The sequence below is a fragment of the Euprymna scolopes genome, chromosome 10 (genome assembly GCF_053919585.1).
Source record: "Euprymna scolopes isolate OS-2025 chromosome 10, ASM5391958v1, whole genome shotgun sequence".
NCBI classification, from domain to species: domain Eukaryota; kingdom Metazoa; phylum Mollusca; class Cephalopoda; order Sepiida; family Sepiolidae; genus Euprymna; species Euprymna scolopes.
The window spans coordinates 63393737-63417160 of NC_136491.1; the positions used below are offsets into that span (position 1 = coordinate 63393737).

General features: G+C 36.0%; 1 protein-coding gene across 5 annotated transcripts in view; it reads left to right on the plus strand.

Annotated features, from left to right (window-relative positions):
- LOC145286018 (intermembrane lipid transfer protein VPS13A-like) overlaps positions 1–23424 on the plus strand; it is a 965259-nt gene that overhangs the window by 215807 nt on the left and 726028 nt on the right. For all 5 annotated transcript variants that reach the window (XM_080134633.1, XM_080134635.1, XM_080134636.1 and 2 more), the window contains exons 16-17: positions 8331–8422; positions 15416–15528. In XM_080134633.1, coding sequence (XP_079990759.1) covers positions 8331–8422; positions 15416–15528 — 205 coding nt within the window. The remainder of the gene's footprint in view (positions 1–8330; positions 8423–15415; positions 15529–23424) is intronic.

The window sequence follows — 23424 nt, forward strand, 5'->3', positions numbered from 1 at the left end:
CAGAGTGATACAGCTAAATTTCAGGATTTTATTCTTTAACAGCTCTCCAAATAATAAACCAATGCAAATGAAATGATTTATATATTAGATAGTCTAACATTTACACTTATGTACTTCATTCATATGCTTTCACTCATCTTAGCTGGTTTAGTTGTTCCTCATAATTTATGAAAACATCTAATATTTGATGTTGATGGGGTTTCTCATTCTTTAACAACATCCTAAACACTGTTGGCTCTGATTAATTGGGCATGTCATTTCTTAATACTCTTTTCACAAGGTGCATCCATGTTGTCATCTACAGATTTCAATTTTCATTGTACTACTGTTACACCTCTCATTTTTTTTTAACTGTGCATTACACCTTCTACTGAACAGTAAATGGACCGAATCTCTGTACAGATTTACATGTATATACAGAACCTGTCATTCATCAAAAAATGATAGTCTATCAAAATCTGAACATTTGTTTGTGCCCAGAATCCATGGAGGCAAACTGGTAAATAATTTATGGAGAGTCACACACCAACCTTAAGTATACAGCTTAGTATACAGGATATTTGACACTTCTTGGAAAGGAAAGAAATAATGTCATATTTCTGTCAATAATTGACATATTATTAAAATTAAAAGTGTATCTCTTCGAGAATCTTTTGTTAAATGCAGCTCACTAGAAGAAGCTCCCCTGAGTCTCCAGGTGAGGCCTGAATCTGGAACATGCGACTTTAACGGTGTTCTTTGAGAGACACCTGAAAATCGGTTTGATCCTAGCAATCAGCTCGTCCTTGGTGTTGCAAGTAGTATTGTTAGTGTCTTTCTCAACTGCACCTCACATAAAATAGTCCATGCAGTTTGGCATCTATTGAGACTGGTTAAGTCATGGAAGCTACTTCTTGGTTTCCTAAAGGTGTGACACAATGTTGCTACAAACATGACCTTTTGGCAGCCATTTTAGCCATTCACCGTGTCCAACACTTGTAATAATATAGTCATCCTTATTAGTAATTGTCTGTATTTTTGAGATGAGGTGTTTTCATTGATTGAGATTGTCGGACTGACTTCCTCATCTTGTTTGTTAATGTCACAACGTTTCGGCCGTTTTGCCCTCCGGCCTTCATCAGGTGTTTTGTATCGAACTGGGGAGTCTCGAACCCAACCCTTTATTATTATTACGGGGGTACCGTGTTCGGACTCCAGCTAGGCTCTGGGACATAGTTGCTGATTCTCTGTTACTTTTTCACTGCCTTCGTTCAGGATTGAACTCAGCACCTTTGGGTAACTGTAAACTTTGATACAACGTCTAGGACCACTCGGCCATATGTCACTTGGACAATTCTTAGTTGGTTTTTGTTAATGTTATTCAAGGTTTTCTCTCTCTAACAGAGGTGTCCAAATTAATGAACAGGCTAACCAAATCTATGCTTGGTTTGCTCAGTAGGTTGTTATGTCCGAGCATGTGAGCTGTTTCTTTAAGTTTTCTCACTTTCCAGTGGGTCTCTCTGTTTATTATTTTTACTTCATCCCATAGGGGGCGATGGTCCCTCTCTCCATCCAGACATGGTTGGCTATACCCGATTTTTCCGTCTCCCCTTTAGTTACCGCTTTTCGGTGTTCTTCCACCCTTACTTTAAGTGGCATGTTTCACTCTTGTAAACCTTTCTTCAACTGCATGGGATGGAGTATATGCAGTTTTTGGTCATGTTCTCCTCCATGCGGGGCTTCACTCATACCAGGTGTCGTCTGAGTGTTGACTCGCTCTTGAATACCGTCCTGATGTTGTAGAGAGCACATATTCTCTGAATCTTTTTGGAGATGCCTCGTATGTATGGTAGGCAGGTTGGAGGTTTTTGGGTTTCATTCTCCTCTCTTATACTATTAACATGTCTGGTGGATAGTATGCTATCGGGGTAGTTGTTACGACGGAGGGTATTCTTCAACCTAACCATTTCTTGGTGGTATGTGATGGTGTCACTACTTATTGTCTCTGCTCGATGTTGTAAGCAGTGTGCGATTCCATGTTTGATACTGTATGGGTGATGGGAGTTGAAGTTAAGTTATTATCCGGTGAAGGTAGGCTTTTTTTTTTTTTTTTTTTTTTTTTTTTAAATCTGTGTTGACATGTATTTGGGAATTTTTCCCAATTTGCCTTTTGTAAATTCCAGCGATGTTTTGTCTTCTAGTTTGGGATTCTCGTTTTCTATTATGATTGGGAAGTGGTCACTTCCGCATATTTTTTTTTTTTTTTTACATAGGCATCACCACATTATCAAGGCCAAGAGGCCACTCAAGGATAAAGGTTAAAGAGTGTACAGTAGAAATTGGACAATATAGTAATCATTAGTAATGAAAATTTGGTAAATTTGATAACTTATATGGAACGGCTCATCAAGAACTTATTTTTTTAAATTTTTTTTTTTTATTCAATTTTCACCCCAAACAAGGCACAGTGCAACTTTGAAGCAGGGGGCTACTATTAGGGAATTAATTAGCGGGGTCATTATGAGGGGAGAAGAGTAGAAAGATGTTTGTTAACATTACACTTGAACTTCTGCATATCATTGCAGTTGGGAAAGCAGAATCCCGGAAGGGAGTTCCAAAGACCCGCAGTTCTGGGGAAGAAACTATTGGAGTAAAAGGCTTTCTTGCACCTAGGGATCTCTACTGTAAAGGGATGAGACTTAGTAGCTTGTCGGGTTTGTCGGGGGTAGTTATGTCGGGGAGGTACAAGTGTTTGCAGTTTGTCAGAGCATTCACCATTTAAAGTATTTGTAGAACAGGCAGAGGGATGCAACATCTCGTCGATGGGACAGAGGTTGAAGCCTAGATGACAGTTCAGGACCTATCAGGTTGGCGACTCTTTTTTGAACCCTGTCCAGGAGCAAGAGACAAGCAGCGGATGCACCAGCCCAGATGTGACAACAGTACTCCATACATGGGCGAATGGTAGCCTTATAGAGGTATAGGATACTGGCAGGCGTAAGTAGTTTTCTAGCACGGTAGAGGGAGCCAACCTTCCTTGCAGCAGCCTTGGCAATGCTCTCAATGTATCTATTCCAGTTCATATTCCCTGTAAACATTAGGCCGAGGAGTTTAAAAGAAGTACTTTCAGGCAATGTGTTCTTGGCCATTGCTATTGGTGGTAGAGAAGGTTTCTTGTAGTTATTGAAGGAAACAAGCTTAGTCTTAGCAGCATTGAATGTGACCAACCATTTTTGTCCCCATTCCACTACGGATTGTGTTTCTGCCATTTCCTTGGATATGTGTTCATTTGTTTTCCCCTCATATCTGTTATAGAGAGTGGTGTCATCAGCAAATATACCCATCTCCGAAACAATATTATCAGGGAGGTCGTTTATGAATATCAGGAATAATAAAGGTCCAAGGATAGACCCCTGAGGTACTCCCGCATTTATGTCATATTGTTTGGATGTATGTCCGTCGAGGACAACTTTGATTTTTCTATTACTTAAGAAGGATTTAATTACATTATGAATTCTTCCAGTGATTCCATATGATCTAATTTTCCTTAGAAGACCATTGTGCCATACCCTGTCAAAAGCCTTAGATATATCAAGGGCCACCGCTCTACCCTCCCCTGTTTTATCCAATGAACGGTATATACGTTCAGAAACTACAGTTAAGATATCTGCTGTTGAACGGGCTTGCCTGAATCCATATTGTTTGTCAGTCAGGAGTTTAGCAGCTGTTAGGTGCTGGACTAGGGCTTGATTAACTAAGGACTCAAATATTTTGGCGAAAAGCGGGAGGAGGCTAATGGGGCGATAATTTAGTGGGTCAGTTCTTTCACCAGAATTCTTGAAGACTGGTACCACAGAGGCGGTTTTCCAGCAGTCGGGAAAACAAGATTCGTTAAGGCATTTATTGTAAAGTTTGGACAGAACTGGAGCAACCTCGGCAGAGCATTTTTTTAATAGCACAGCCGGGATGAGATCTGGTCCACATGCTTTTGAGGTGTCTAGGTTTTTTATAATAGCATGTACCTGATAAGGGGTGATTTTCAACTCGTCAAGTGTGGCGTCTGTTCGCAGAGGAAAATCAGGGAGTGAGTGGTGTACCGAGTTCAGTGTGGAGTTTGAGGCAAACCGACTGGCAAGCAGATTAGCCTTGTCAGTTGCCGTGCAAGCAACCTCATGATTGTTTGTTAGTGGGGGAATAATTGACTGTCCATTATTAACTACGCTGTTGTAGATTTTCCAAAAATCCCGGGTTCCTAATTTCTGTGCTTCGATGTACTTTCTGGTGGTTTCAGAGTAATCTGTCTTAGCTATGTCTATCACTCTCTTACAATTAATTTACGTTAGACTTGAACACAACCATATTGTAGTCAGCCGGAAAGCAGGAAAACGAAAGACAATTCCACAGGCGTGCAGTTCTAAGAAAGAAGCTTTGTTCATGGAATCTACGTTTAGGTTTAGGCACAGATAAAGAGTGGGGGGAATTATTGATAGTGTTTACAGCTAGACGAGTGTTTCTTGTGAAAGTTTGACGAGAGGGGACCATAGATTGCAGCTCAGTCGAACACTTTCCATGAAAATAACGATACATCAGAGACAAACTCGCAACATCTCTTCTGTGAGATAGAGGTTGCAAGGAGGAGAAAAGGGCATCTCCTACGAGGCTACGAAGTCTATTTTGAACTCTATCAAGGCGGGACAAGTCCTTTCTAGCAGCTCCTGCCCAGATGTGGCAACAGTATTCCATCCTTGGACGTACCTGGCTCTTATATAGATAGAGAATAGAATCAGCAGTGAGATATTTACCGGATCGATAGAAAGATCCCACCATTTTTCCAGCGGCCTTGGCAACAGATTTGATGTACGTGTTCCATTTAAGATCAGGAGTAATGGTCAAGCCCAGAAGCTTGTCAAAACTTGAGGCCTCCTGAAGACGAGAGCCATTCATTTCAATTGATGCCAGATGTGGATTAGAATGTTGATGATGAAGCTTGGTTTTAGATGCATTTCAATTGATGCCAGATGTGGATTAGAATGTTGATGAGAAGCTTGGTTTTAGATGCATTAAAAGTAACCAGTCACTCCTTTCCCCATTGTACTACGTGCTCAAGATCAGAGGAGAGAGAATTGGAGAGAACTTGGTCGTTTACTGTCTTAGATGTGCTACCATAAATGGTAGTGTCGTCAGCATAAATGTCTACAAATGATGTAAGGATGTGATTTGGAAGATCATTAATGTAGATCAGGAAAAGAGTTGGGCCCAGGATGGACCCCTGAGGGACACCGGCATTAATACTGTGAGCTTCTGATTTTTGCCCCTCAACTACTACTCTTATGAACCTATCAGAAAGAAATGATTTAATAATTGAGAAGACTTTTCCACCTATACCATAGCTAGCGATCTTATGAAGTAAACCTTTATGCCATACCCTATCAAAGGCTTTAGATATGTCAAGAGCAATTGCCCTAGAAAGATTGCCACCGTCGAGAGATTCGCTAATCCTATGCGATATAACTGTAAGCACATCTGCTGTAGAACTAGCAGAACGGAAACCATATTGAGTGTCACTAAGAAGGTTATTTTTGTTGAGATGGTTGATTACTTCTGTATTTAACACAGATTCTCGCAACTTACTCATGACGCACAGGAGACTTATTGGCCTGTACTGAGAGGGGGATGAGCGATCACCTGAATTCTTAAATACAGGGCATACTGATGAAATTTTCCAGGGAGATGGGAAACTATTCTCCTTAAGACAACGTTTAAACAGTTTTGTAAGTATGGGCACTAGTTCAGGTTGAAGTTTTTTGAGTACTATAATTGGAATACCGTCAGGGCCAGTTGCTTTACTGGAATCAAGGTTTTTGATTAGCTTGGCAACATCACGTACAGATATACGTATATCACATAGCGTGTTTTCTGATACAGGAGGAAATATTGGGGGTTGGCGGCCTTGGTCGCAAAGGGTAGAATTGCGATATACGGATGTCTTAAACCCATACTCTTTGCGTGATATGAGTATGTCAAGGAAGGCCAGTTGGTTATCTTTTTCTTTCTCCATTGTGAACTGTATCGATGGTCTTATTGAGTTCACATGGTCTAGGAGAGCCTGGATGTCTTCCTGATGGGGCCAGAGTATGAAGGTGTCATCAACGTATCTTAGCCACATGGTGGGCTTTAAGAGAACTGAACCTAAGGCCATGTCTTCGAAGTATTCCATGTATATGTTCGCCATCACTGGTGATAATGGCGAGCCCATAGCTAGCCCCTCCTCTTGTCGATATAGGTCAGTACCCATTCTGAAGTAGGTTGTTTCTATGCAGAATGTCAGCATTTCCATTAAGTTTGGCAATGGTACACATGTGCACTCTTCTATGGAGAGGTTCACGGCTAGTTTGTCTTGAATTACTGCTAGTGCCTCACTAGTTGGGACTTTAGTGAACAGGCTAACCACATCTAGGCTTACCATTTGGTTTGTACTGATGGGTGCTCCCTTGATCAGTTCCGTGAAGTGGGCAGAATTCTTTACATGTGTTGCTGACTAATGAGTTTATTATATCCACAAGGTACCTGATCAGTGGGTGGCATGCTGAGCCTCGGCAGCTCACTATGGGTCTGAGTGGAATACCGTCTTTGTGTATCTTGGGGAGCCCGTACATATGTGGTAGCTTACTGTAATGCTGGACCAGCTGTCGATATCTCATCGGAGCGATGTGTTCCTTGTTTTTGGTAAGGATTTGTAACAGCTTTCTTTCAGTTTTCAAAGTTGGGTCCTTCTTTATTTTACCATAGCTACCATCTGTGATTAAGCCTACCGTTTTTTCAGAGTACTCCGACATGTCCATCACCACAGTAGCATTGCCTTTGTCTGCTGGCAGAATTATTATACTGCTGTCACTCTGTAGGGTTCTTATAGCCAGCCTATCTTCCCGAGAGATGTTTGATTTAGGAGGCTTGGCTTTCTCGAGTACTTGTCTCACTTTCCATCTTATTTCATCACCTTGGGTTGATGGGATTCTCAAGGCTATATCTTCCATGTGTGTTATGATATCTAAGAATGGAACGCGTTTGGTTGTTGTTGCGAAGTTGAGACCTTTATTTAGTACTGCTTCCTCTGAGTGACTCAGTTGGCGGCTGCTGAGGTTGATGACCGCTTTCACAGGTGAGCGGTGTTTTGATGTTACATTCCTCTGGTCTTTGTGAGCTTCTTGATTTGGCGTTCTTTGACCTTCTCATATACCACTTTTCTATATTAATTTAACATAAAATGAGCGCCCACTATATGGTCACCTTTTTTGGGAGGTCTGTTATTATTTTTAGTGGTGGTGTTTATTGTAGCCTGGTAGACCAACACAAACCCTACCTTAAAAAACTTGTTTTCTATAGGTTCTCAGATGTGCTGAAACGAATATCACGTTTAAATTTTTTGCAAATAATATTTTTCCGGGTATTAAACAAAAATATGCACATGCTTGCACGTACAACAATGGCCACCACTTATAACATAAAGAATTAAATTGCTTAATACCTGGAAAAATACTTATTTGCAGAAAATTTAAATCTGATATTCGTTTTTAGCACACGCATAGAAAACAAGTTTTTTAATGTAGGTTTTGTGTTGGTCTACCAGAGCACAATCACCAAATAAACACCACCCCTAAAAAAATAACTCCCCAAAAAAGGTGGCTATAAACTGGGTGTTCATTTTACATTAAATTAATATAGAAAAGTAAATCCCCCACTTTTTGAGGCTATAATTTCTTTATATCTTGGAAACTACTTGTTTTCTAGAATTCTAAATGTTATTTTGGTTTTCAGTACATTCAAAAACCTATAATAGTGGTAATTTTAAAGGATTTTTTGAGAGTGGAAAAATACTGCACCTTTATCAATGTTTCAATCATAGTCATTTGTTTTCCTAGTTTTGCATATGAATTACATATAAATTATCTGATATTTCTCCAAAATCTCTGGTCTTGATGAATGAGACTAAAACTTGCTGCTATGATTTCAAATGATCTGAAATAACTACAAGGGGAGATTTGATCACAAATATTTCTCATATGTTATATCTCCCCTCTTTGGTTTTCATACATAAAGTTTCATAGTGTATAATGATTATTTGATACTGGAGATATTAATAATTGTACCCTATTTCCAAAAGAGGGGAGATCTAACATATGAGAAATAATTGGAATCAAGTTTCCAATTGCTGTTATTTCAGATCATTTGAAACCATAGCAGCAAGTTTTAATCTCCCCTCCATCAAGGCCAAAGGTTTTGGGGAAATGTATTAGTAAATATATTATGTAATATTCAATAATATCAAAACGTCTTTCTTTTTTTCATTTCAGAGTTGCCTGTAATACCGAAAGTTTCTCAATTTCTGGTGTCTCCGTGGAACATGAATTGATTCCAATTGTCACTTCAGACATTGGAGTTTACGGTTAGTTAAAAATAAAGGATCTTGTCTGGAAAGTATTCAACCATTTTTTAATGTCATAAAACACCAGTGATAACATTCTTTATGTAACTTGTTAACTAATCACAGATTTACAGAAGCTGATCCTGAGCTGATTTTGCATCAATCCAAGATCCCTTGTAAACTGATGAGCTGATTTTGTCAGTCAGAGCTGCCCATAAGTTAACCTTGCATCAATCAGATGTCATCATAAGCTAACCACATGTCAAATTTGATCTGATGGGAAAGAAAACAGTTGTCTTAAATAAAATTATTGTTTTTAATAATTTTGTTGAGGTATTCAGTTAACTGTATGATACCATTGGATACATCTGTACCAATATAATAACTATAACCATAGTTGTTCTCATAGTGTAATGAATTAGTTTGCAAAACATTATATGACTTTGGTCATCAGTTTTCCTAGACACTAGATTTGATTTTCCAAAAGCTGTCTAAATATTTTGAATAAGTAAAATGAGGAGGCCGAAGTTAATAGTGATCCACAAAAGTGAACATTACTAACTGTTTTTATAAAATGGAAATGATTAACACGTGGTATCTGAAGAGAAATACTATGAAGGAGACTAAGATGTGATCATTCTTGTTTTGTTTTCTTTACTAAACATATTAAGCTTTCACTTCTGTTGATTTACATGATTATTAATCAAAATCATGATGCAGGAATGTTTTGGAATAGATTGTTTCATTCTAATCAAATATCTATTACATCACTAAAACCCCATCTAATATTGAGCGTGGTAAATCATTATTATTTATAGGGACTTTGCCACCTGTATCATTGGTAAAAGTTTCAACCTTAGAAAGCGAGTCCTCCCAAATAGTTCATTTATTGTTCTGTGATGTTTTCAAATGTGGTAAAAGCCATTATAAGTATCATCTGTCTTCACTTTCTTCAGAAATTTTGTTAAATTTAATCTTATGGGAAAGCAAAATTGACTTCAATAGAATTATTATAAAAAAAATCATTAAATTTTTTTATTTGGTATTTTCATTTCAAACAAGTGAAATGGAGTTGAAAAAAAAACAAACTAATTAAAAAGTAACAAAAATATTCTTGCAAACAATTCATCCTTATGAATTGTTTTTAATAATTTTGTTGAGTTATTCAGTTAACTATATAATACCAATGGATACATATGTACCAATATAATAACTAGTTTATACTCAAGATTCAAATCAAATGAGTTTAAATATAATATTTCCTAGACATGGCATCCAATTGTATATACACATACATTTGTGAAACTATTGAAGTACACAACCATAGTAATATTATTTTGGTTTGCGAGGCGTGTATCATTGTGTGACAAAGATATTCTGTGGCATTTGATCATTGTCTTTTAGCCCACATTGTCTTCACATAGTCCTCAAAGCTTATAGTCTGCTGCCTGGCCGAATGGGTAATAAACATCAGTCATTAATTAGTTGCAAAGAATTATCTAAACTTTGTGAAAGGGATCATATCTATTGAAAAATTAACACTTGATAAAAAGTGAACAAGACACTTTATATAAAAAATAGTATTTATTTTTACTGTTGCATTCTAAAAAACATAACACTTGAATCATCGGACAGAAGGTGTCTTTTTCCTTTGATACGATCTCAACAACTGCATATTTCTTTCTCATGATGACAAATAGAGAGAAAGAAAAGTTCAACAAAAAGAAAGAAAAAAGAAATGATCAACAGAAGAAAACAAAGGAAACGGAAAACAAGGGCCACTCCTGGTATTGTACTCACCAGGCCACACATACTCCTTCAGCCAGCAGATGTTTTGTCTTGACCTTTCAGGGAAATCATCAACCTGGATTATTGACAAGAAACTTGTTGGCAGAGAGTGAGGAGAAAATTGATTGATAGGGCCTGCTTTCAAAAATGGATTCTGTGATGTCCTTATTTTCTTTGTCTATCCATGAAAGCAAAGTTAGACACAAGGTCAGCTTTTACTGTGGGGAATTCCAACTGTGCAAAAAGAGTGCCTCTACATTCTTTGTGCCGCACATTTACATCATAGATAACTAGTTAAAGCAAATGATATGAAGAAATATTTTAACTTGAAACATAAAAGCTTTTTAAGTGAATTTATCATTAAATATCTCCAAAAGAATTGATATCTTGTAAAAGAAAATAAGCAAACATATTCATTTCTAAAGATAATGTGATAAAAAATTAAAACTGAATACTTTTTGGACAAACCTAGATTATTTTTAATTATTTATATATTTTTTTATTTGTGATACCAATAAAAATGCAATATTTTCTGTTTGTTTTCTTTGAATTAACAAAACATGTTCCTTTGATGAATTTTGATATATGAAATAGAAATGGTTTTATTTTCCTCAGTTTTTTCAAGCTACCATCATTATCAATAGTTTTATCAGTTATTCCAGTTAATCACATTTTGATTCTAAAAAGCATTTTCACAGATTGATGGATGTATCTTATGAATATCTGTCCCTGTTGTAAAATGACATTTTATTCTTTTATAGGCAAGAGGGAATTTGAAGTTTTAAAGTAACATTAACAAATTGTTGCCTATCAAGGTCAGAAGGTGAGGTTTGACAAACCTGTGATATGGAAGTAAGAATCACATGGAAGCTAGAGAAGATTTTATAAAAAAAGAGAAACCAACTGGGAAGCAGGTCAAGCAAAATATATAAAATTAGTAATTAAAGCAAACTGATGTCGCCTTTCTCTTTTCCCTCATCATGCGACAACAATTACTAAGATAAAGTAAAAGAAAAAATTATTGATTTATAGTGTTGATTTATTAAAATTGAAGCTAACTTCAAAAGTTTTTCAACCTCTCATCAATACACATTCACTAGATACTCATGATGATATGCAGTAAATCTTTAAATAATTTAAGGGTTCTTTGAAATCTAATCATTTTCAAAAATGAAAATATAAATTGAATTAAAATACTGGCACATTTTTATAAACATTTGGGTACATTTTTGGACACAGACATTTTCATTATTTAAAAGATTTTAGTCACTTGTACATTAGTACAGGCCTCCTTAGTTATTCTAACTACTAACCTGACAGTATAATAATAGTATTAAACCAGCAGTAATAATACTTTTAGTGTTCGATTTTGATCTTGTTTACTTATTCCTTTTTGCACAATGTTTCTCTTCATTTCTTCTGCTGAATTCTTTTCAAGACTTATTTATATTTTTCTATTTGGTACATTGTTGGGCACCTGTTTTAGTGTTACTTATGTAAATGTATATTTCACATTTTGTGTCTTAACATAAATTACTTTAGACTGTGCACCATCATCCCCATGATCACTGATGGTTTAGTGTTAGTAAACTGACCTCATGTTTAGGAGAGATAGAAAAAAAATGGTAGTTTATTTGGACCATCTGTTACTATAAAAGTCTTTTTTTTCTTTTTATTTACACAGTGGTCACCACTTATCAAGGCCCGAAAGCCACTCAGGGATAAGGGTTATTGTAAGTACATTATGTTAGTGTGGAGATTTGATGAAGTGTTTACTTAAGAGGGCGGTTCATTAGAAATTTGTTAACATTGGACTTGAACACATCCAAGTTGTAGTCAGGTGGGAAGCAGACAGACGGAACAGAGTTCCACAGGCGCGCAGTTCTAAGAAAGAAGCCTTGCTCATGGAATCTACGTTTTGATTTAGGCACAGATAAAGAGTGGGGGAAATTTTTCACAGTGGATTCAGCTAGATGGGTGTTTTTCGTGAAAGATTGGCGAGGGAGGACCAGGGATTGGAGTTCAGACGAACACCTGCCATGGAAATAACGATAAAACAAGGATATGCTCGCAACGTCTCTTCTGTGGGAGAGAGGTTGCAGGGTAGAGAAAAGGGCATCCCCCACTAAGCCACGAAGTCTATTTTGTACTCTGTCAAGGCAGGATAGGCTGTTTTTAGCAGCTCCTGCCCAGATATGGCAGCAGTATTCCATTTTTGGACATACTTGGCTTTTATATAGATAGAGAATTGCATCAGTAGTGAGATATTTTCTGGAGCGGTAGAAGGATCCCACCATCTTTCCAGCGACCTTGGCAACAGACTTGATGTACGTGTTCCATTTCAGATCAGGAGTAAAGGTCAAACCCAGAAGCTTGTCAAAACACGGGGCCTCTCCCAGACGAGAGCCATCCATCCCAATTGATGCCAGATGGGGATCAGAGCGTTGATGATGTAAGGATTGGAATTTGGTTTTAGATGCATTAAAGGTAACTAGCCACGTCTTCCCCCACTGAACCACGCGCTCGAGATCAGAGGAGAGAGAATCAGAGAGAACTTTGTCATTTACAGCCTTTGATGTGTTGCTGTAGATGGTCGTGTCATCAGCATAGATGTCAACGAATGATTTAAGTATGTGTTTAGGGAGGTCATTGATGTAGATCAGGAAGAGAGTTGGGCCCAGGATTGACCCCTGAGGGACTCCAGCATTAATACTGCAGGCCTCTGATTTTTGTCCATCGACCACTACTCTTATGAGCCTATCGGAGAGAAATGATTTAATGATTGAGAAAACATTTCCAGTTATACCGTAGCTGGAAATCTTGTGAAGTAGACCCTTATGCCATACCTTGTTGAAGGCTTTTGATATGTCAAGAGCAATTGTGCTAGAAAGGAAGCCTTTGTCAAGAGATTCACTAATCCTGTGAGATATAACCCTCAGCACACCTGCGGTAGATCTTGCAGAGCGGAAACCATATTGTGTGTCACTAAGAAGGTTGTTTCTGCTGAGGTGGTTGACTACTTCTCTATTTAATATGGATTCCAGCAACTTACTCATAACGCACAGGAGACTTATTGGTCTGTACTGAGAAGGAGATGACTTATCACCTGAATTCTTAAATACAGGGCAAACTGATGAGGTGTTCCAGGGAGTCGGAAAGCACTTCTCCTTAAGGCAGCGCTTAAACAGTTTCGTAAGTATGGGAGCAAGTTCTGGTTGAAGCTTTTTTAACACTATAATTGGGATGCTGTCAGAGCCAGTTGCTTTACTGGAATCAAGGTTCTTGATTAGCTTGGCGACCTCATGCACGGATATTTGTATGTTACCTAGCGTGTTCTGTGTTATAGGAGGAAATACAGGGAGTTGATGGCCTTCGTCGCATAGGGTAGAATTAGCTGCAAAGTTCTTTGCAAATAGTTTGGCCTTGTCTGATGCTGACGAGATGACCTCTGGTTCATTGATAATGGTTGGGATAGAACGCACACTTCTGTTCAGGATCCTATTTGTTATTTGCCAAAATTGGTGGGAACCAAGCCGCTGATCAGCTACCTTGGATTTAACAGACTGGGCATATAGCTCTCTTGCATTTTTTATTACTCTTTTACAGTGGTTGCTGGCAGTCCTGAAAGCAGCTTTAGTCTCAGTGCATCTATTACTTTGGTAGTTATGGAAAAAGTGATCTCTGTGCGCGATAACAGCAGCACATTCTGGGGAAAACCATGGCTGGCTGTTAAGTTTTTGTTGGAATTTTTTAGATGGTATGAATTGGTCTATGCCTACAATTAACCATTCGGTCAGATCTGATACTATAGAGGACACTTCCTTTTTAAACATGGAGTGCAGAGGTAAATCAGATATGAATGTACGGAAGCTATCCCAGTCAGCCATAGAATATCGGTATACAGTACGGTGGAGGGGTACGTCTGGGGACTTATTATATTTCGTTTTTATCTTAATTGATACAACGGAGTGATCGGAGGATCCTAGAGGAGAATGAACGGAACATGAGCATAGCTCAGGGGAAGTTGAGAGAAAAAGTCTAGGAGGCTTGCATATTGACCGGGTGTATCGGGCACACGGGTGGGTTCGCGAACAATCTGAGTGAGGTCATAAGCAATGGAGAAATCATGACAAAACCTCCCCTCATCGTCTGTCTTATTTGAATGGGTCAGCCATTCCACGTTATGGACGTTGAAGTCATCACAGATGTGGATGTTAGCCTAGGGATGTGCAGACAGGATGTGGTCTATTTTCTCAGATATGCTCTTAAAGATAGTAACTCCGCTGTTGTGGGGCCGATAGAGCGCAAATATAAATGCAGTGGTGTTAGCAAGTGCAACCCGGAAGCACATATAGGGTAAGTTAGGATCTTCTCTAGAGATATCCCTGCCACACGAGAAGCCATCTTTGATGTAGGCACATATTCAATGCCCATGTCAATCTTGGGGGTCAGATTTCGCTGTTAAATTAGAGTATCCGTTAATTATGAACTCATCTAGGGAAGTGGTCGGCCCTATTCCAGTTTCGCTTAGAAATAATATGTTCGGTTTCGTCTCCTGTAATTGGGTTTCAACCTCTGGAAGGTTGGAACGTAGACCCCTGATGTTGGAGAAGGAGACCTGGTAGTAGGGGTCTATGTTGGAAGATGGGGTTCTAGGTTTATTCGAGTTTTTTTTCTGGAGATATTTCATGTTGAGGTTTTGGGAATTGTGGAAACAGGTCGGCATATTTGGTTAGAGCAGTACAGAGAGGGAAAGTAAGAGAGAAAAAGACAGGAATTTTTTTTTTGTAGCACACGAAAAGGTAAAGTCATAACAATTACCCACTAGTATGGCATCGAGAGGCCCCACCAGAGACTGTTGCATGCGCCAGATCCACTCACCAAATGGCAATACAGCAGTCCCAGTACTTTGCGCATGCTGATAGGACAGCCTCCTTAGTGGTTAATCCAAGGTTCGAGTCCCTGACTATTAGGCGGATAACGTCAGCTCAGACAAAACGTTTACCTCCAGCACCCTTACTAGTGACATGGCCACAAGGATAGACATAGAGACAGAAAAATTTCCGACATCTCAGACTACTGTTCATCAAGTACTACCGATCTTTATTGTACGTATGTAGGAAAGAGCAAATGAAATTTGACTGCTGAAAAAAGATTAAAGGCAATCTTTTTTATGAGCGAAATTCATTTATAAATCTTCCAAATTTGTCTTTTCTATATTTTCAGCTCCATCTGTTAATCAGATTTTCACTATGGAAGTTGAAACTAAGCCTCTTTATGTTGATGCAGAATATGCACTGAAACTGAATGTACAACCAGTAGAAGTTGTCTATGATGAGGTAAGAACTTTGCATCTATTTTTCTAAAAAGTAAGATCATGACAACTGTTTATGTAATTGTCCTTGTGCAAAGTTGCACAAAGTGTTTTCTACTACTTCTGTCTATCTAATCTAATAGATGCATTTGCATTGCGAGGATACTATTGCCAGCTCTTAAATTTCTTTTGCTTTTGAGTGTTTTGAATTTTATCTCAATTTTTATTATGTGCTGAATCTGTGTTAATGAAACTTATATAAAATCTGTTCCTTATTTCATTCTAAACACTTTTCTTTTTTAGAGATTTAAAAATTTGCATTTGAAGAAAGTTATTTAAAAATTTTTTGTTTTAAAAATTTTAGATGTTTTATTAGACTTTACATAAAATAAGATGGCTGCTTAGTGGCAGTAGGAGAAGATATACAGGGAGGGAAGGAGAGAGAGACACACACACACACACACACACACACACACATATTTACTAATAGAGAGTGGGAAAATCTATATTATACTAAAATTCTGCGTTTGCTTATATTGGTGTTTGTTTGTCATCGAGTCACTGTCTCAAATTTTAACTTCATGACATCATATTTAAATGAGCCTAAATATATCTGACAAAAGACGAAATAGGCAAGGTGCATACGTCATTTGGGGACATATTTTAATATCTAATAGAACAAATAAGGAGGATAGTAACTTGGTTTTAGTAGTGCTCTGGAAGCTTCCTTACTTTTATTTAGTGCTTTCTGTAGTGCTCTTAAAGCCCACCTTAATTTTTTTTTTTTTTTTGACTGCTCACATAAAAAAATATTTTCTATTGGTGTGGGGGGGGGGATAGGCTTCCTTCATTTTAATGATCAATAGCGTTCTGGAGGCCTCCTGAGATTTATTTTTTTCAGTGATCACTTAAAAAATAATTTCTTTTCTGATAGGGAATGGGGCTAGAAACTTGGTTATAGTAGTGCTCTGGAGACCTCTTTAATTTTATTTAGTGTTTCAGTAGCACTCTGAGGGCTTCCTAAGCTTTTTTTTTAATTGCTCACTCAAAATAATATTTCTCTTTTATAGGGAGTAGAATAGTTATTTAGTGCTTTCAGTAGCATTCTGGAGGCCTCCTTAGTTTTATTTTTTTCACTTTGATCACTTAAAAAAATATTTTCTCTTCTATGAGTTGGCAGTTAGAAACATGGTTTCAGTAGTTCTTTGGAGGCTTCTTGAATTTAATATTTTTACTGCTCACTTAAAAAATATTTTCTCTTCTAGAGAAGGGGGGGGTGAAATTTGGTTTTAATAGTGTTCTAGAAACCACCTTAACTTTATTTAGAGGTATCTGTAGCATCTAGAAACCTCCTGAGTTTAAATTTTTTTCACTGTACGCATCAAAAATATTTTCTCTTCTAAGGGGGGGGGGATAAAAACTTAGTTTTATTAGTGCTCTAGAGGCCTCGTTACTTTTATTTACTGCTTTCAGTAATGTTGTGGAGGCTTCCTGAGTTTTATTCTTTTACTACTGACTTTAAAAAATAATTTCTCTTTTAAGGGGGGAGGGGAGTAAAAACTTAATTTTAGTAGTGCTCTGGAAGCCTCCTTAATTTTATTTAGTGTCTCAGTAGTGCTTTGGGGGGATGCTCTTCTTTACCACTGCATACTTAAAAAAATAAATACTGTTCTAAACCAGAGGTTTTAGAAACTTGGTTTTAATAGTGATCTGGAGATTTACTATCTTTTGATTAAATGCTTTCAGTAGTGCTATGGAGGCCACCTGAGTTTTTTTTTTTTTTTTTTCAGTGATCACTTAAAAAATAATTTCTCTTCTAGGAGGGTATAGTAGAAATTTGGTTTTAGTAAGGTTGTAGAGACCGCATTAATTCTATTTAGTGTTTCAGTAGCACTCTGGAAGGCCCCTGTATTTAATTTTTTTCTCTGCTCACTTGAAAAAAATAATTTCTTTTAGGGTTAGAAACTTAGTTTTAGTTGTGCTCTGGAGGCCTCCTTAATTTTATTTAGTGCTTTCAGTAGTGCTCTCTAAAACTCCTGAGGTTTAAGTTTTTTTTCACTGATTACTAAAAAAAATGTTTTCACTACTATGAGTGGGTGGTTAGAAACTTGGTTTTACCAGTTCTCTGGAAGTCTCCTCATATTTATTTTATGCTTTCAGTAGCACCCTGAAGACCTCCTGAGTTTTATTTTTTTTTTTTACAATGTTGACTTGAAAAATAATTTTTTTTCTAGAGGGTAGGTAGAAACTTTGTTATCGTAATATTCTGGAGGTCTCCTTACTTTCATTTAGTTCTTTCAGTAGCGCTCTGGAAGCCACCTGAGTTTTATTTATTTTTCTTTTTACTGCTCAATTAAAAAAAAAATTTTTTTTGGAGGCTTCTTGATTTTGAAGCCTCCAAAAAAGGAGGCTTCTTGATTTTTGGAGGCTTCTTGATTGATTGAATTATTTCTATCCTTGTGAAGACTTTGTTTTAGTAGCTCTCTAGAGTCCTCTTTACTTTTATTCAGAGCTTTTAGTAGCTGGATGCTACTTGAGTTTTATTTTTTTCTTTCACTGTTCACTTAAACAAAAATGTTCTCTTTAAGGGGAGGGTGGTTAGAAACTTGGTAAGTAAGTAAGGCTCCCCTACTTTGATTTAGATTTAGTGCTTTTAGTAGCGCTCTAGTATCCTCCATTTTCTTCCTTGATCACTTAAAAATATAATTTATCTTCTGGGGGTTTAATGTTTGGATTTAGTAGTGCTCTTATTTAGAGTTTTTATTAGTGCCCCAGAAGACTCCTGAGTTTTATTTTTTCACTGATCATTTAAAAAGTAATTTCTCTTCTAATGGAAGTTAGAAACTTGGTTTTAGTACTGCAGTAGAGGTTTCCTTAATTGTATTTAGTGGTTTCAGTGGTGCCTTGGAGGCCTCCTGAGTATTATCTTCGGGGTGGGGGTGAAACTTAGTTATTGTAGTGTTTTGGAGGCCTCCTTAATTTTATTTATTTCTTTTATTTATCGCTTAATTTTATTGATTTATTTGGACCGTTGCTGAGTTTTATTTTAATTTTGCACTGCTCACTGAAAAAAATAATTACTCTTCTAAAGGGGGTTAAAAACTTCGTTTTAGTAGTGCATTAGAGGCCTCCTTGATTTTATTTAGTGCTTTCAGTAATGCTCTAGTGGTCTCCAAATTTTATTTCCTGATCACTTAAAAACATAATTACATAATTGAATGTAAATATCTGGTTTACGGTTTTTATTTATGCTTATTATGGTATATTGAGCTTTTTTATTTGATTTGGATAAATATAAACATTAATACTTATATTAGACGAAAGTTTACATTTACATTTGCCTAGAAAGCATCTCCTATAAATTACTCAATTGTTATAGAAATATATATATACTAGCTGTACCCGGCCACGCGTTGCTGTGGCTCAGTTTGTTAAAATGGAACACATGTGAAAGTAGAAAAAAGTTTGATTCTTTTTTTCAAGAGAATGTACAAATTATTATTTTTTTTAACAGATGTTAAGAAAATAAACAGAAAAATACTTCCATCATTAATTATGCAAAAAAAATAAATAAAATGTTGATTTAGTGTTTCAATAGTCTTATAAATTACGATAAAACTTGCTGAGTATGCACTGTTTTACGGTTGTTGTAAAAATGAAACGGAAACTTAAATTTCGCTTCGTTTTAATCTTTCTTAATTTTTTAATTGTGCCCCCCCCAAATGAATATAATTAAAACAGTAACATTCAACAATTGTATTTTATGTATATAAAACACAAAATATTTATTAAAAAAAAAAAATTAAAAACGAAAGGGAAATAATTCCATTTTTAAACGAAAAAGTCAGTTTGGTATATTTTTTTATTATTTTTTACATAAGTCCAGCTTACCATTCACATTGGAAATGTCGACATTTATAGGTTGTCAGGTACGTTTACAATGAATAAACATTCCAATCTAGTAGATGTATCAGAATTTTTGTAGGAATATTTTACACCCCTATCACGAAACTGCGAATAAAATATAAAAATCTCGTAATTTCTCTTTTAAAAGTGGGTTGTTTATTTTCTTTATGGATTATACTTCCAAAATAAACTATTAAAGTTGTTTTAAAAGTAATAGAAATATTTTTTTTTTTTTTTTAAAAACAGTAATGAATTTTCCGAACTCAATATTTTTCAATTTTTAAACTTTAAAAATCTATCAAAATTTTTCTATTGATTCTATTTTTACGATATTTTCAGGGTCAATGTGAAATTTTATGCTCTTTCCAATAAACCAAATATATTTTAGACAAACGTTTTTTTTCAATTCACGCCCCCCCCCCATTTTCAAGTGTCTAGTAAAAAGTAAATAATTAATTTACACACCAAAGTTTTATATATCACAAATTGAAGAGAAAAGGTCAATAAGTAATATATTCAAATTTAAAATAAAAAAAGTAGTGTTTTTTAGAAATTTACCTGTAAAGTTCGAAGTTTAAAACCTTTTTTTTTAAACCACGTTTGTTTTTTCTTTTGTTTTTTTTTTTTGAAACCTTGGTCCTTGCTCCTTTAATTGAAAAAAAAATTAGGGCTTGAATTACATTTTTCGAGTAGTTATAAGCTTGGAAAGACAGTGGGTAGAATAATTCACGCCTCCCATTTTGAAATGTCTATTAAAAAGTAAATAATTTATTCACCAAAGTGTTATATATCACAAATTGAAGAGAAAAGGTCAATAAATAATATATTCAAATTTAAAACAAAAAAAGTAGTGTTTTTTAGAAATTTACCCGTAAAGTCCGAAGTTAAAACCTTTTTTTTTTTAAAAAAACATGTTTTTTTTTTTTTTTTTTCTTTAATGAAACCTTGGTCCTTGCTCTTTTAATTGGAAAAAAAAATTAGGGCTTGAGTTACATTTTTCGAGGAGTTATAAGCTTGGAAAGACGGGGTGGAATTATTCACTATTTTTCACAAAATTTCTTACACACCTACCAATCTACCCATGTTAAGAACAGCTTTCGGAATAGACACCCCTAACCTTGCCAGAATACCCGAAAACCTATAAAAGTTGACGTGTCGAATGTGAACGATGAGTTGGACGTAATGTAAAAATGTACCGAATTTAAAAGGGAACGAAATTCAAATTTCCGTTCCATTTTTACAACCGTAAAGCAGAGCATTCTATGCAAATTTTACCTAACTTACTGTATTAATGCTATTTTTTTTAAGCAAGAAAAAAAAAAGGTAAATATCCAGATACGCTACTACAGAACACAGACCACTCTAATTTGTTTTTTTATAGGTAATTGAGGTCGCTGACAACGAATGTGATAGTCAAACTTGGGGCAAACTTACCATTTGCATGGTATTTACCTCTGAACCCAGGAACTTCTTTCCACCATTTTGCAGCTTCCGTTTATGCGACACGCATGCACGCTGTAGCATAAACGATGGCTTCACCAAGCAAACTACGTTGGGGGGAGGGGATTTTTTTTTTCCAGGACATGGAATTTTCTAATTTTCAAAAATACATTATAGCGCTTTTTGGGTGGAAAATTTAAAATTAGCTGAAAAAGAAATAAAATAAGAAAAGGAAAGCACACCAAGTTGGAGTAGGGGGGGTAATTTATCTGTTTTTTTTGTTTTTTTTACCTGGAACATAGAATTTTCAAATTTTCCGTAAGTAACGCACCAACATTTACCAATTAGAACATCATTTAACATTTACCGAAGATTTTACTTTGTACATTGGGGGTGCGAGCGGGGGGGGGGGGGTGATGTTGGGGTGCGTGCGCGCCCCAACATCACCCCCCCCCCCAAACAAATTAGAGTTCTGTAGTAGCGTATCTGGATAATTACCAAAAAAAATATTTAGGTGGGTGCGCGCGTGACCCAACATCACATCCCCCCCCCCAAACAAATTAGAGTAGTCGGTGTTCTGTAGTAGCGTATCTGGATATTTACCGAAAAAAAATAATCCCCCCCCCCAACTTTTATATTTAATTTGAAATTTTCCGCCATCTGAGAATGCGCGTAGCGTAGATTGCTGCAACGCGCGCTCGTGCGTAGCGTAACCGGAAGCTGCAAAATGGTGGACTGCGCACTCGCGCGTAGCGTAACCAGAAGCTTAAAAATGGTGGACAGTAGTTCGTGGGTTCAGGGGTTAATACTATGCAAACGGTAAATTTGCCCCAAGTTTGACTATCAGATTCGTTGTCAGCGACCTCAATTACCTATAGAAAAACAAATTAGAGTGGTCGGCGTTTTGTAGTAGCGTATCTGGATATTTACCAATAATTTAGGTGACTGAAATAGGAATCTAATTGAATCTTTAATTTCCTGCATAGTATGCGAGAATTCATTTTTCTTCAAGTTATATCGAATTCATTAATACGGACTTTAGGGGCTTTTTTCGTAATGTTACTGTAAAAATTATTTTGTAACAATAATTACAAATTACGATGCTTTGAAAAAACCAAAAATAAATTCTTGCGTTTTTTATTTACTACTGAAAACCATAACTTTAGTAAAGGTATTTTTAGTTTAAACAAAATAAAACATTTTCACTAAGAGTTAAGTAAAAATAATTAGTTCATTATATTCTGCGATCATTATTTGAAAAATATTGCAATTTTCATTAAAATTCATTAATTTCCTGATTTTTGGTGAATTTTTAAGTAAAAGGAAGAGTCAAAATGTGTATACACTTTGAGCGTCGGCATTCATTTTGTGTGTACCTACCAAGCGACCACGTGTGGTTAATTTAAATTAAAGTTCAATCACATGGTTACATTATCAATAAACCCATTGAAAATTTACCGATATTGTAAACACATTCTGTTTACATTAAGCCTGTAGTGCTTTTTTAGTGATGCAATGTTGTCAACTGAGATTTAAAAAAACCCGCGAGATCAGGGGAAAGAAATGTCCAGAAAATCGCTAGATTTTTTACTTTTATCATCTGAAATTTTCAAAAATCGTCCAAAAAAAACTCCCTATTTTCACTTCCTACCATAAAAAAATTATCAATATAGTATATTCAATATATAAAATGTTCCGTTTTTTCTCACTATATGTTTCTGGAATTATATTGAAGTGGTTAGCTCCCGTATTTTATCAGCTAGTTTTACCCGTTTTTTCAGAGAGGGTATTTTTTATTTTTTTTTGCAGGAAACAAATCATAAACACAAACTTTTTATAATAAAAGGTAAATTAAAATATACTGCAAATTAAACATCACAATAATGGTGCAACATATTTTGAAATTAGAAAAATAAAAAAGCAAAAAAACTTTGTTTTAGCACGTTAAAAGTATTTAGGTCGGTAGATAATTAAATTCTACTGTATTGATATAATTTTTTTTTTTTTGCTGTTGTTTCTTGCTTTTTACAATTTTCGACTAAATACTTATTACGTATTTTAAACTAAACTTCGCAGGTTATAAGGCGCCCCCCCCCCCACCTAAAATGTACTTGGAAAAATCGATTTTATAGCGAGATTTAAGAATGGTTAGCTGAAAAAAAGGTGAAAAACAAAACAAATAATCAATAAATAATTGTTACCAAAGGCAATAAATGCTACTTTTTTTTTACTTACAGGAATGAATTTATTTTATGTTTTAAAGTATTTTCGAGCGCCTGCGGGTGTGTGGGTGCGAAATATCTCCAGATTTTCTATAATTTCCTGCTAGATTGTAAACGAAATCTCACGATCTAGCAGGAAAACCGCAAAATTAAAAACACTGGTCACGTGACAGGAAGCGGTAATAAATAATTGTCCCTAAACAAACAAAATCGACAATCGGTACAAAGAGAAAAACCAATTTATCATAGAAAAATTAAGTATAATGTTATAATTAAAAAGAAATATATAAAACACACATGGATCTAGTAAACATATTACACCAAAACGTCCAGTGGTTTTTTAGACAATTAAT